At 44.1% G+C, this 15,112-nt stretch overlaps 1 protein-coding gene across 1 annotated transcript; it reads left to right on the forward strand.

The window, feature by feature from the left end:
* On the forward strand, positions 915–12,997 carry LOC102184582 (CDP-diacylglycerol--serine O-phosphatidyltransferase; the record flags this gene model as incomplete). The annotated part of the gene is made up of 5 exons (XM_013962861.2): positions 915–1,084; positions 5,414–5,511; positions 6,197–6,340; positions 6,958–7,158; positions 12,806–12,997. Coding segments are annotated over 5 exons (741 nt in total), but the record flags the coding sequence as incomplete, so codon positions are not given.

Below are 15,112 nucleotides of genomic sequence, written 5' to 3' on the forward strand. Positions count from 1 at the left end.
TGTGGTAAAAGGGTCCTGTGAACTATCCAGCGCTGTCTGTCTTCATTTCGCGTTTCTCATCTCTTCCGCTGTTGGTACTGGGCCTGCTGCTGGGGGCTGTCTGGACTAGGACCCTGAGGCACCTCAGCCACACCCTCTCCTTCTGAGGGAGGGAGTGTGGCTGGAGGGGCAAAGGAGCCTGGATCTGCAGCAGGCCCTTTGTGCTTCCCTCCCATCAGGCAGCCTTTCGCCTCCTGGGCCACTCCTAGGGATGAGGGGGTTACCTCTTGCCAGTGTTTTGATTCCTGTGGGCTCACTCTAGAGTACTAAAAGTAGCTTTGTCTTCCCTTGTAGCTCAGTTGGTAAAGAATCTGCCTGCAGTGCAGGAGACCAGGGTTCGATCCCTGGGTTGGGAAGATCCCCTGGAGAAGGAAATGGCAACCCACTCCAGTATCCTTGCCTGGAAAATGGGGTCGCAAAGAGTCGGGCACGACTGAGCGACTAACACTTAACACTTGCTTACTTTGTAATGTAAAAATAAAGGAGGCTCATTTATGATGAAGGTCTTTATGACAAGGGGCTCATCTCTCAGATTGGGGAATGGCCCATACCCCTTGGACCCTGGGCCATGGGGGTGCCAGCGGGTCACTGTATGGGCTGGAGAGAGGTCTGTGCTGTAGCGCAAGAGGCATCAGAGATGGGTGGAGGCTGTGGTCATGATTCATAGCTATGGTTCACTCATTTTGCTATTGAACGTTCCAAGGCATTCATCTTCAGCACCTTTGTCTCACCTCCTGGGTCTCCTCCATAAACCTGTAGTCTCCTTCATTCCAGCCAGTGAAATGATGTTGGGAGGGTGCAGTTCTAGGGTGGGGTCTAGGGGAACAGGAGGTACCTGGTCCCTGAGAGATTCTTTTGGGACTCTTTGACCTTGGCAACCCCATGACCCTCTCTCCTGGGCCCCAGGTGAGTGCAGCAGTTTCTTCCTGACCAAAGAGCAGAGCCACCCCCAGATGAATGAATTTACCTGGAAGGATGTTGTCAATGCCTTGTCCCTGGCCAACATGATCCTGGGGCTCTTCTCCATCTTCTGCAGCTTCTGCAAGTATGTCTAGGGGCCCAGCAAGCTCTTAGCCGAGAGCTGGAGCCAATGGCATGAGGGAGGGAGGGGTTTGTCTAGAGAACAAAGCACTGAGGCATACAGATTGACTCGGGGCAGGAGAAAGTGCAGTGGGTTGGGAGTCGAGGGGTGAAGATCCTAGCCTCAGTTCAACTACCAGCCTGATACGTAACCTTGGCTAGGTCACATCGTGAACCTCAGTTTCTCCCATCTTTTTTTTTTTTTGGTGCAGCATTCAGGGTCTTAGTTCTCCAACCAAGGATCAAGCCCATGTCCCTTGCATTGGGAGCACATAGTCTTAACCGCTGGACTGCCAGGGAGTCCCTCTCCATCTGTAAAACAAGGAACTATGATCTCTATAGATCTTTCCAGATATGGCAATCTAGAATGGTTTCTATAAGAAAATCAAGAGATTCCATTCCTGTAGCCTTTGCACAATCCTTGGGTGGGCAGGCTACCATTAATATTTTTTTGATTCTTAAATTACAGCATATGACCTGGCAGAATAATTAAAGTTAACTGTTCTGGAAAGTCTGAGACATGAGTATGGGTCCCCCCGAAAATTGTAAGCAAATTATATTTCTATGAATTGAATTGTATTTCAATGCCTTTGTGAAATCAGAGGTTTAAAGATAATCTCTTCATGGAGACTTAACCATTAGCAAGTAACTTCTCTGGATCTGTTTCTCATCCATAAAATAAGATGGTTTTACCTAATGATGTTTAAGTTCCCTTCCAGTTTGAAAATTCTCTAAATCTAGGTTTGGGGGGGGGTCTCATAAATTGGGACATACCTGCAGCAGAAAATCTCTATCTTCTTAGTTCAACCTAATCTTCTGGGAATGTAGTATTTAAGGCCATGATGGTGGGCCCAGTTCCCTTTAGACACATAGTGAAGTGAAAGTCGCTCAGTTGTGTCTGACTCTTTGCAACCCCATGGACTGTTTACTCCATGGAATTCTCCAGGCCTGAATACTGGAGTGGGTAGTCTTTTCCTTCTCTAGGGGATCTTCCCAATCCCAGAATCGAACCCAGGTCTCCTGCATTACAGGGGATTCTTTACCTGCTCAGCCACCAGGGAAGCCCCTCTAGACACATAAATATGGGTCTAAACAAAGGAAATTCTAAGGTTGTTTTAGGACTGCTGAGGTCTAGGGTCAGGCTCTCTGCTTTTGCTGGGCCACCCAAGCATTGCAGTCAGTGCGTCAACTTGGGTGTGGCCTCCTAGGGCAAGTTGGCCTGAGATTGTTATAGCTGCTTTCAGAGGGGGTCTGGGAGCATGTGCTGGAGAGAAACACAGAATCCTTGAAGGTGGGATTTCCCTGGTGGTCCAGTGGTTAAGAATCCACCTTCCAATGCAAGGGATGTGGGTTTGATCCCTGGTCTGGGAACTAAGATCCCTCATGCCGTGGGGCAACTAGGCTGATGTGCCGCGACTAGAGAAGTCAGCTCCCCACAGTTACTGAGCCTGCATGTCACTGTGTACCACAACTAGAGAAAGCCTGTGCACTGCAACGGACACCCAGCGCAGCCAAAAAGAAGGAATCCCTGAAGGAAGGGTATGAAAGATATCTTGGAAATCATTTAGAGTGTCAAAAACACATGAGATGAAAACTAATAGAACTACAAGCAGAATGTTATGGATCTATTACCATAATTGGATGTTTAGCAGGCAGAAAATCAGTAAGGATATAGTTGAATAGCACCCTTGACCCACTGGATCTAATTGATATTTTATATAATATTTGATCCAACAATAGCCGAATACATGTTATTCTCAAGCTCACCCAGATAGACCACTTTCTGGTCTGTAAGACATACTTTAACAAATTTGAAAAAATATAAATCATACGAAGTATGCTCTTAGACCATATGGAGTTAAACTAGAAAGAACAGAAAGATAACTAGAAAATTCCAAAATACATGGAGGTTAAACAACTCATTTCTAAATAATACATAGACAAAAAAAGTCTCAGGAGAAATTAAAAAATATTTTGAACTAAATGAAAGTGAAAATACAACTTATCAAAATGTGTGAGATGCAGTGAATGCAGTACTTAGAGGGAAATGTATACATTGTATGCATATATTAGAAAAGAAATCTGCTCTGCCAAAGTCTATGTCAAGAGAACTAGAAAACAAGCCACAGACTGGGAGAAAATATTTACAAAGGATACGTTTGATAAAGAACTATAGTCCAAAATATACAAAGCTTAAAATTCATCAATAAGAAAACAATTCAATTTGAAAAGGGCCCAAGAATTTAACAGACACCTCACCAAAGAAGATATACAGATGGCATTTAAGCACATGAAAAGATACTCATCAAATGTCGTCTTGGGAATGCAAATTAAATAACAATGAGATATCACTACACACCTATTAAAATGACTAGAATCCAGAACACTGACAATAACAAATGCTTCTGAAGATGCGGCGCAACAGGAGCACCTACTCATTGCTGATGGGAACGCAAAATGGTACAGCTCCTTTGGAAGACAGTTTGGTGGCTTCTTACAAAACTAAGCATACTCCTACCATGAGTCAGTATGTCAGTGTTAGTTGCTCAGTCATGTCCAACTTGTTGCAACCCCATGGACTGTAGCCTGCTAGGGTCCTCTGTCCACAGAATTCTCCAGGCAAGAATACTGGGGTGGGTAGCCATTCCCTTTTTCAGGAGATCTTCCTGACCCAGGGATTGAATCCAGGTCTCCTGCGTTCCAGGCAGATTCTTTACCCTCTGAGCCACCAGGGAAGCCCAACTCCTACCGTACAATCAAGCAAATGAATTGAAAACTATGTTCAAAACCTGTACTTAGATGATTGTGATATTTTACTCATAACTGCCAAAACTTGAAAGTAACAAAGGTATCCTTCAGCAGATGAATGAATAAATAAATTGTGGTACATCCAGACAATGGACTATCACTCTCAGTCTTAAAAACAAATGAGCTATTAAGCCCTAAGAAGACATGGAGGAACATTAAATGCATATAACCAAGTGAAAGAGGCCAATCTAAAAAGGCTACAGATTATATGACCTCTACTACACGACATTCTGGAAAAGGAAATATGGAGGAAATATGTCTCCAAAAATATGGAGACAATAAAAAGATCATAGTTGTCAGGAGGGTTGGGGAGGACATAAATAGGTAGAGCACAAAGGACTTTTAGGACAGTGAAAATACGCTGTATGATGTTATAATGATGGATATATGCCATTAAACTTTTGCCCAGAACCATAGAATGTAACACCAAGAATGAACCCTAAGGTAAATTATGGACTTTGAGTGATTGCAATGTGTCAGTGTAGGGTCACTTTTGGTATATACCAAGGCCAGAATGTATCATTCTGTAATGATATTGATAATGGGAGAGGCTATGCATATGTGAGAACAAGGGTAATGGATCTCTGCATTTCTCTCAATTTTGTTGTAAACATAAAATTTCCCGAAAAAATTAAGTCTTTGAAAAAACTGAAAAGAAGGAGGATCTAAAATCAATTATGTAGGCTTCCATCTTAGGAAACTAGAAAAAAAAGAACAAATTAAATCCATAGTAAGCAGAAGGAAAGAAATAATAAAAATTAGGATAGAAATCAATGAAATTGAAAACAAGAAGTCAATAAAGAAAATCAATGAAACCAAAATCTAGTTCTTTGAAAAGATCAACATAATTGATAAACCTCTAGCCAGGCTATCCAAGAAAAAGAGAAGATACAAATTACGAATATCAGAAATGAAAAATGAGGAATCATTACATGGACATTAAAAGTATAATAAATGAATATTGTGAACAACTCTGTGTCCACAGACTTGATAGCCTAAGATGAAACAGATCAACTTCTTCAAAGATACAAAACTCACATTGGAGAAATAGATAATCTAAATAGGCTTGTATCTGTTAAAGAAATCATTTGATACAAACCTTTCATTTTACAGATGGAGGAACAGAGGCCACAGTGAGATGGTTGTGGAGGCTGGGCTAGGACCTAGGATCTCCCTTGCCATCAAATACGCCTGGAATTTAGAATTGGAAGGGACCTTGTTTCTTAATGATTACCTATAGAGGGCAGCCCTTTGAGAATGTGGGTTGAGAATATGAGTATGAAGGGGATGAAAGTCTGTGTGTGTGTATGTGTGTGTGGTGTGTGAGGCAGCACAGATCAGAAAGGATGTGAGTTAGGGAGCATGTAGGAGTGTGTGCTGGCTAGCACAGGAAGCATATTGGTTTAGTTGGGGGTGGGTAGGGGTGGAGTCTCTTTGATACTACTTGAGAGAGCTGTCCTGTTTGGCCTGTGGGCCTGCACTTTAGGAAATGCTCCTGCGCCTCCTGGATGGTTTTGGTCAGCTTTCTATTAGACATGGCTATCGGGTCAGCGACCAGACACCTGAACATCTGCTCCAAATCCGGTGAGTCCAGGCCTCAGATTCATCATCCCTGACCCCAGGAGCACCCATTCCAGTCAGCTCCGCTGTCCTGTAATATCCAGCAGGCTTCCGGCAGTCACCACCCCTGTTCAGTCCCTCTGAGTGTAGCCAAAGCAGCCCTAGAACAGGAGTCTGTGAGCCCCGCAGCCTAGATCTGGCTGCTCTGCTGGTTCACCTGTGGGTCTCTGGCTGCCCTTCTGGCCTTGACTTGGCTTATCTGCCCTGTCTCCCTCTCAGGGCAGATCTGGGAGTGGGAGCTGTGGTTTTGGCAATGGAGGTGTGGAGAAATGAAAAATACCCCAAGCAGAGCAACTCACTTAAAGATAATAAAATATTCCCAAGTAAGATTTTGCTTGAAAAAAAAAAAAAGGGTTCCATATCATTAATTTGTTTCCAATTGTGGTCCAACCCTCGCATGTTGAAGGACAGGAAAACTAAGACCTAGACAGAGAAAGACTTGCCTAAGGCCACATGATCAGCTTGAGGCAGAGCCAGGAGACCCTAATCTTTGATCAGCAGACCACCCCAGGAAGCAGCATTGCCTCCCGGCCCCTCAGAGACCTGACAGCAGGATCCTGCTTGTCACCACTCCAGCTCCCCCAGCAGAGGGGACTAAGATACAGGACATGTGAGCGGAAGTTCCTCTAACTTTGGCCTTCTGGAGCAGGAACCGAACTGAATGACTTCGCAGTCTTCACCACCTTCGGCCTGGCCTCAGCCCTGCTTCTAGGCGTGGATGGACCTCTGAATGGGTTACTGGCCATCATCTATGTGTTAGCTATTTCATTCCGCCTCTGTTTTTATTCAACAGGTGAGTGGAAACCAGACTTGTGGCTGAGGGTAGATGTCAGAAACCCGGGAACAGTAACTGACTCTTCTCCTTCCTTTCATGGAGACTCTTCCTTCCTTCTCTTTCCTACTGCAGGCCCACTGGAGGTTTCAGGTTGCCTTGGCTGACCCCTGGTCTAGGGGGCGGGAACCCTTGGTTCTTGAACCAGCTGTGCTTTTTTCTTGCTGTGTGACCTTTGGATGGAGCACATGGCTTCACAGACCCTAAAACTAGAGGTCATACTCCAGTTTCCCAAAACAGATGGGGAAACTGAACTCCAGGGAAGGTAATTGCCTTGCCTAAGGTAACAATGCAAGGGATTGTGGAGGCAGACAGAAATATCTCAAAGGCCTTTTCTACAGAGGCTTCCTAGGTGCCAGGGCACAGGCCTGGTCCTAGCTGCCTGCTTTACCTTGGGGATCCAGTGCAAAACCCACACATCATCTCTGAATAACTAAGTTCTTTACAGCGGGCCGCTGCCCTGAGAGTGAAGGAATTTGGAAAATGGGGTAGGGAAGACCCAAAGAGAGAAGGGCTTCCTCCTGGGGATGCTTTAGAGCAGTGGGAAGCAGTTAACCCCATCTTTTCTTTCCCTGCAGGCATTCCTTTCACATACAAGGGTCTACCCTGCCCCTATGCTTCCTGTGTTTTGGCTTCCACCTCCCTCCTGACCAAAGGCAACACGTTCATTCTCTCTTGCATGGCCTCACTCATGATTCTGTTCATGATGGACCAGAGCTACTACCCACATGATGAAATCCTGGAGTCTGAGAGCTGGAAAAAAATGGTCTATCTGGGAGGTAAGTGAAATGTATTGCTCTTAATGTCACTAGTGATCATTTATTATCATTGCTGCTCATTGCCATGATAATGGCATCTCAGAGGGCATCAGAGGATGACCTAATTTAGATGGGAATGCCTAGAGGGAACGAAACCTGGGTGAAATTGGTCAAAAGGTAAAAACTCCAGTTACAAGATAAATAAATTCTGTGCATGTAATGTACACCATGGTGTCTACAATACTGTATTGTCTATTTGAAAGTTGCTAAGATAGTAGATCTTAAAAGTTCTCATCACAAGAAAAAAAAATTTGTAACTTTTTGAGGTGATGGATACTAACTAAATTTATTATGGTTATTATGTTGCAATATACACAAATGTCAAAGTTGTTGATATATCTTGGACTAATACCAAGGTATATGTCAGTGATATCTCAATAAAACTGGAAAAAATTAAAAACACATGAAAACTACAAGATGATTTGCCAAGCAGTGGGAGGGGTGGTTCAGAAAATGAAGCAGAGCTTTGTGAGTGCTCTGAGGCAAGGAGCAGCCAGATGCATTTGAGCAGCAGTGTGGCTGAACTTGCTGAGAGAGGGCTGGCAACAGACTGAGGCCAGTGAAGCGAGCAGACTGGGCGGGATTGGGGACTGGATCCTGGAGGCAAATGAGGAGTCTCTGAAGGGATTTCTGAGCATCAGTTTACATGTTCCCTTTGACTGTAATGTGGAGAATAGACTGTAGGAGACTCAGAATGGAAGTAGGAAAACCAGCTTTTTATCACATGAAAGGTAGTGGTGGGGGTAAAGATGAAGCGATGTGACATGAGTGTTGGAAATACCGTACAGCTGATACTGAGGAAGCAGGTTCTGGGCTATAGCAATTGAGTAAAGGGTGCCAGGCCCTGAGGCCCTGGTCACACTGGGGCCCTGGAAGATGTCTCCCTAAGATTTCCCCAACTGATGGTCTTCTTCAAGGAACACCGATTTTTCTTCTTTTGAAATGCGCTCATGTAAACAGGATGACATCTATGCTTAGTTTCTATGTGGTCCACTTGGTTTGAAGTGGTGGCTCAGATGATAAAGAATTTTCCTGCAATACATGAGACCCAGGTTCAATCCTTGAGTCTGGAGGAGGGCATGGCAACCATTCCAGTATTCTTGCCTGGAGAATCCCATGGACAGAAGAACTTGGCAGGCTGCAGTCCATGGGGATGCAAAGAGTCAGACATGACTGGGTGACTGACACTTTCGCTTTTGGTTATTTGAAGGTCCTAGGTTCCATCCTGACTCTCCCCTTTAAGCTCACACCCTTTCTTCTATAGCATTAGCACCCACAGCCCTGTCCAAGTTCCAAGTGCTGGCTCCTCCTGTGTCCCAGTTGGCAGAGGCACAATGAGGGGAGAAGATACCTGGTTTGGAGCTAAACAGACCTGAGTTCAAGTTCTAACTTCAGCACATATTAGTTTCCTGAATTTGAGCCTGCTGCAGTTTTCTTCATCTCTAAGACGAAGCTGATAATCCCTACCTTGCAAGATTCTTGAGATTAAATGAGGTAATGTATATAAATCCTCTGGCACAGATGTGTCCTGTAAATGGAAATTTCTTAGCCCCCTTCTTCCCTTCACTAGCCCTTCTCTTATTTCATTGCAGCAGCGTTTCCCACAGTGTTCTTTGTAGACACCATTGATCCCCTCTTCTCAAAATAGATGGCACACTTGACAGCCTTCCATGGATTGTCTGTGCTGTGTGGGTAAAGGGGGAGACCGCACCTCAAAACCTGACACCAGTTGATACTGAAGCCCTGCTGGATAGATTTCAAAATACCTGCTGTGGATATTGGAGGACAGCCAGTCATCTTTTTAGACCAAGTTGCCTTCTCCCCCAGCAAGAGCTCTGTACATCTGAGGAACTGCTCTATGGCTCCTGAGACCTTTCTTCAGGACAGCTTTGGTTTAAAATATTATCTCATTAACTCAACAAATCAATGACTGTTCTCTAGATGTAGTATTCCGAAAAGTTATGACCAACCTAGATAGCATATTCAAAAACAGAGACATTACTTTGCCGACTAAGGTCCGTCTAGTTAAGGCTATGGTTTTTCCAGTAGTCATGTATGGATGTGAGAGTTGGACTGTGAAGAAGGCTGAGTGCCGAAGAATTGATGCTTTTGAACTGTGGTGTTGGAGAAGACTCTTGAGAGTCCCTTGGACTGCAAGGATATCCAACCAGTCCATTCTGAAGGAGATCAGCCCTGGGATTTCTTTGGAAGGAATGATGCTGAAGCTGAAACTCCAGTACTTTGGCCACCTCATGCGAAGAGTTGACTCATTGGAAAAGACTCTGATGCTGGGAGGGATTGGGGCCAGGAAGAGAAGGGGACGACCGAGGATGAGATGGCTGGATGGCATCACTGACTCGATGGACGCGAGTCTGAGTGAACTCCAGGAGATGGTGATGGACAGGGAGGCCTGGCGTGCTGCGATTCATGGGGTCGCAAAGAGTCGGACACGACTGAGTGACTGAACTGAACTGAACTGAACTGATCTGAACTGAATGCCTTTCTGTAACTGCTTCTTATCCTTAGAAGTGGTCTTTTTCAGGTCCCATGTTCTGATTTCTCTTGAGGAATACATGCTAATTCCTCCCGTGGAAATGCCATAGACTATACACTCCCTCCCTCCATCTGAGCTTTCTGAAGCAGACTGTGTCTAGTTTTTAACATCCAAGCAGATGAGGGAATGAATCAGGACCTTGTCCGAATTATATACCCTTTGTTTCCTTATTTGAAAAACAGACTTAATCCTAAATCACAGGGTAATTCTGAAATGCGCATAAAGTACTTTTTGTAACCTACCCAGCAGACCGTCTAGTGCAAAGTGTGCCTGAGCTCTATTATGTACAATTCTTTGTGACGCTATGGACTGTAGCCCACTGGGCTCCTCTGTCCATGGGATTTCCAAGGCAAGAATACTGGAGTGGGTTGCCATTTCCTCCTTCAGGGGATCTTCCTGACCCAGGGATCAAACATGTGTTTCCTGGATTGGCAGGCAGATTCTTTATCACTGAGCCACCTGGGAAGCCTCTAGTGCAAAGTAGATCTCCAAAAATGTTGGTGCCCTTTGGTGGTAAATCTGAGATTGAAATTGTGTTGTCGGAGTGGAGGGGGGGCGCTCCCTCAAGACCACCCCTGGGTCAGTGCTTCTCTAGGAGGACTCACAGGATTCTGCAGAGAGTCACACATATAGCTCAGATTTGTTATAGCAAAAGGATAAACCAAATCAGTCAAGGGAAACTTGAAAGGAACCAAGTCTGGAGGGAACCAGGTGCAAGCTTCCAAGCATCCTCTCCCTGCGGAGTCACGCAGGACACAATTCTCCAGCCTGAATTGTGACACTGCTTGTGAAAGTCTGTCTTCTAGGAAGCTCTTTAGAGACTCAGTGCTGAAGGCATTTACAGGGGCTGGACACATAGGTCCCCTCTGCCTGGCAGTGGTTTAGTTGCTCAGTCGTGTGCATCTCTTGTGACCCCACAGACTGTAGCTCTCCAGGCTCCTCTGTCCATGGGATTTCCTAGGCAAGAATACTGGAGTGGGTTGCCATTCCTTCTCCAGGGGATTTTGCCAACCCAGGGATTGAAGTCTCCTGCATTGGCAGGCGGATTCTTTACCACTGAGCCACTAGGGAAGCCCCTCCCCTCTGCTTCAGTTCAGTTCAGTCTCTCAGTTGTATCCGACTCTTTGCGACCCCATGAATTGCAGCACGCCAGGCCTCCCTGTCCATCACCACCTCCTGGAGTTCACTCAGACTCACGTCCATCGAGTCAGTGATGCTATCCAGCCATCTCATCCTCTGTCGTCCCCTTCTCCTCCTGCCCCCAGTCCCTCCCAGCATCAGTCTTTTCCAATGAGTCAGCTCTTCGCATGAGGTGGCCAAAGTACTGGAGTTTCAGCTTCAGCATCATTCCTTCCAAAGAAATCCCAAGGCTGATCTCTTTCAGAATGGACTGGTTGGATCTGCTTGCAGTCCAAGGGACTCTCAAGAGTCTTCTCCAACACCACAGTTCAAAAGCATCAATTCTTCGGCACTCAGCCTTCTTTACAGTCCAACTCTCACATCCATACGTGACCACTGGAAAAACCATAGCCTTGACTAGACGGACCTTCGTTGGCAAAGTAATGTCTCTGCTTTGGAATATGCTATCTAGGTTAGTCATAATTTCTTCCAAGGAGTAAGTGTATTTTAATTTCATGGCTGCAATCACCATCTGCAGTGATTTTGGAACCCCCCAAAATAAAGTCTGACACTGTTTCCACTGTTTTCCCATCTATTTGCCATGAAGTGATGGGACCAGATGCCATGATCTTAGTTTCCTGAATGTTGAGCTTTAAGCCAACTCTTTCACCCTCCTCTTTCACTTTCATCAAGAGGCTTTTTAGCTCCCCACTTTCTGCCATAAGGGTGGTGTCATCTGCATATCTGAGGTTATTGATATTTCTCCCGGCAATCTTGATTCCAGCTTGTGTTTCTTCCAGTCCAGCGTTTCTCATGCCTAGCATGTACCAAAATTCCAGACTTCCACAGAAGGAAATCAGTGTTCTGCATTAACTACCTCACTTGTATATCCAGTTGATCTCATCAGTTTTTATCAGTGTAGGAAACTTTATTATTCAAGATTCTAGGCTCTTGGCCCACCTTGCAAGCAGGATTTTCTAAGGATAGCAGTCTTAGCCCTGCTATGTTAACTCTTCCACATGTGTATAATACTGTATTGACCCCTATCACATGTTAAAGTTGAAACAATATGAATATACTTTTTTTCTTTTCTTTTCTTTTTCTAGCAAGAGATCCAGGCAACTCAAATGTATTCTTGGGAAGACTGATTTCTGATCTGAATTTGACAACACAGAATCTGAGATGGCATTGTTGTTGTTCAATTGCTAAGTCATGCATGTCTGACTCTGTGACCCCATGGACTGCAGCACACCAGGTTTTCTTGTCCTTTGCTATCTCCTGGAGTTTGCTCAAACTTGTCCATTGAGTTGGTGATTCTATCCAACCATCTTATCCACTGTCGCCCCCTTCTCCTGCCCTCAATCTTTCCCAGCATCACAGTCTATTCCAATGAGTTGCTCTTCACATTAAGTGGCCAAAGTATGGGAACTTCAGCTTCAGCATCAGTCCTTCCAATGAATATTCAATAGTCAGAGCTTCCCTGGTGGCTCAGATAGTAAAGAATCTGCCTGCAATGCAGGGGACCTGGCTTTGATCCCTGGGTTGGGAAGATCCCATGGAGAAGGGAATAGCTACCCACTCTACTATTCTTGCCTGGGGAATTCCATGGACAAAGGAGCCTGGTGGGCTATAGAGTCCATGGGGTTGTAACAAGTCAGACACAATTGAGCAATTAACACTTTCACTTTCAGAATTCCAGAGAATAGCAAGGAGAGATAAGAAAGCCTTAAGTGAACAATGAAAAGAAATAGAGATTGCATTAGATTGTAATTATCTAGTTACACAAACTTCATAAAGGTAAGGCTCATATGCCAATGGTTTTTTAGTGTGAGTAAAAACTGAAGGCTGGAAAGATGGGGATTGGACTTAGAGGGAGGAAAATACACATAAGACAGCTTCATAAGAATTGAGCGTTTGCCTTTTTCTTTCTTCTAGGTGTCATCATGCTGTTTTTGTGTCCATTCTCGATAACTGCTTTTTACTGCCTGACGTGGTCACTCTCCTACATCTTCTTTCCAGATGCTCTGTGGGGCAGGGCAGCATGTCTTAGGCCGCAGTACTGAAGATATTAAAACAGCCACTCCCACGGGCCTCTGTGGGGTTTCTGCCAGCATGGTGGGCCAAAGCTTGCCTTACCCTCACTAAATCTTTCTTTGTGTCTGTGTTGTGCAGTGCTAGGTACATGTGGTCTTGAACCAGAGCAACCCACAGTAGGGCCAGTGGCCTGTACTTCTTCCTTTTTGTTCAGGATTCTGAATCCCTTGGTGACAATAGTTGTCTGTGTCATACAGAACAGCTTTTTCTTCCAAGCTAAACTTGGGCTGGGTTTGAGTTCTAGTTCTGTTACCAGCTGTGTGACCTGGTGCACTAAGGTTTGTCCCTTAGAAATGAATGAAACCCTTCAGAATTGGTGTAGCCTCCACCTTGTCCTGCCTGAATATAATAACTCCAGTGGTATGGTGGGGCTTACTAACGGGATTCTTACGTTTATAGACTCTGGCTCTGTAGAGCAGAGCTGATGGCAGGGCAATCCTGTTGCCCCATTTATGTGTAGGATTTTTTTTTTTTTTCACAATTAAAACTTCTGCCTTTTGCTTTGTTTAGAGATTAGACACATTGGCATCTTGAGGGCATCATTTGGCCTCTAGGATCTCATTTTGTGTTTTTTTTTCCCCCTAAGCTCTAAACATATTAAACTGAAGATATTCAAAGGACATTTCATATTCTAAAATCCAAATTGAATAGAAATAAAGAGAACTGTATGGAACCCTAAAGTGGCACGTCATAGAGAACTCAGGCCCACTAAAAGTCACGCTCACGGCACTGCCTCTGGACTTTCCACCTCCAGCTGGTGTACTAGAGGATTATTGGCTCATTCTGCCCCTTCCTCGGCCAGCGCACCAGACCTCCTTTACCTCAGGTCTAACTTCTTGAAGTTTGCAGAACGATATATATCGCAAGTATGCATTAACTCTAAAGTTATATGAAAAAAGTCCAGTGAGGTCCACCTTGCTATGGTTTGGCTCTACAGGAAAAGACAGCACCCTCTTTTCTCCATGGCTTTCTGTTCATATCTGTTATAGCACTTTCTTTTTTTGTTTTCATGGATAGATGAATAGATCTGCTTCCTAGATTTTTAGGTTCCTTCAGTTTACATTTTCGTGTTTCTGCTGCCTGCCACAGTGCCCCACACTCAGAAACATATACTTTGTAGATGAATTGATTTGGTTGTGCATTCTAGTGAGTTATGTACAAGGTTAGAATAATATAGTAGGGATCTTACAAATATACATGGGCTCAGACATTTCAGTGTGATGCCCTTAAATGCTGAATCCTCATTTCACTGTTGCTATCCTTTATCAAAATATTTGAGGAACTCCAAGATGATAACTGTCTTCACATATGCTCTTAGAGGTCAGCACTTAGCACAGTGCCTAGACATAATAGGTGCTCAAAAAATACTTATTTTTCTCGAGCCAACCAAATTTAATCTAAAAACCTAATAATATTTAATATTAGCCAATGATATCCTCTTTTTAAACCAAAACCAAATTAGCTATTGATTTTGGCCTCAAATGACTTCTGGCTATTTCTAGAACTTTAGCTATGTTCAAAGGAAGAAGATGCAATTCTGAAAGAGGATTTCCACATCCATTCTGAGCCATAGCAGCAGAGCTGAAATAAATATGTAGACTTCCAGAGGAATGCTTTGAAAGGGAAAATACACATTGTACTCTGTTTATACAATAATAATCATACTACATCGCCTCAAACAAAAGTTTAGGTTAGCAATATGAGGACAGTTGTAGATCAGCTGAGAGCTGACAAACTGTGAGACTAAGGAAAAAAAAAAAAAGAGGAGGTACCAATAAACTCAACAATGGAAGAGGAGAAATAACAATGGATATGACAGAAATACAAAAGATTAGATCAGCTATAAATCAGCAAATTGGACAACCTAGAAGGAAGGTCTTCCAAGAGTGAATCATGAAGAAATAGGAAATCCTAATAGATCGATCACTAGTAGAGACTGAAAGAGTAATCAAAAACTTCCCCCAAAACAAAAGTCCAGGGCCTGCTGGGGTTATGGGTGAATTCTATCAAACATTCAAAGAAGACTTAATATCCTTCTAAACTACTCCAAATAACTAAAGAGGAAGGAATACTTCCTATTTTGTAAGGCCCACATCACCCTACACCAAAAGCAAACAAAAACACACAAAAAAGGAAAATTACAGACAA

Source organism: Capra hircus, chromosome 3, assembly GCF_001704415.2.
Source record: "Capra hircus breed San Clemente chromosome 3, ASM170441v1, whole genome shotgun sequence".
Taxonomy (NCBI): Eukaryota; Metazoa; Chordata; class Mammalia; order Artiodactyla; family Bovidae; genus Capra; species Capra hircus.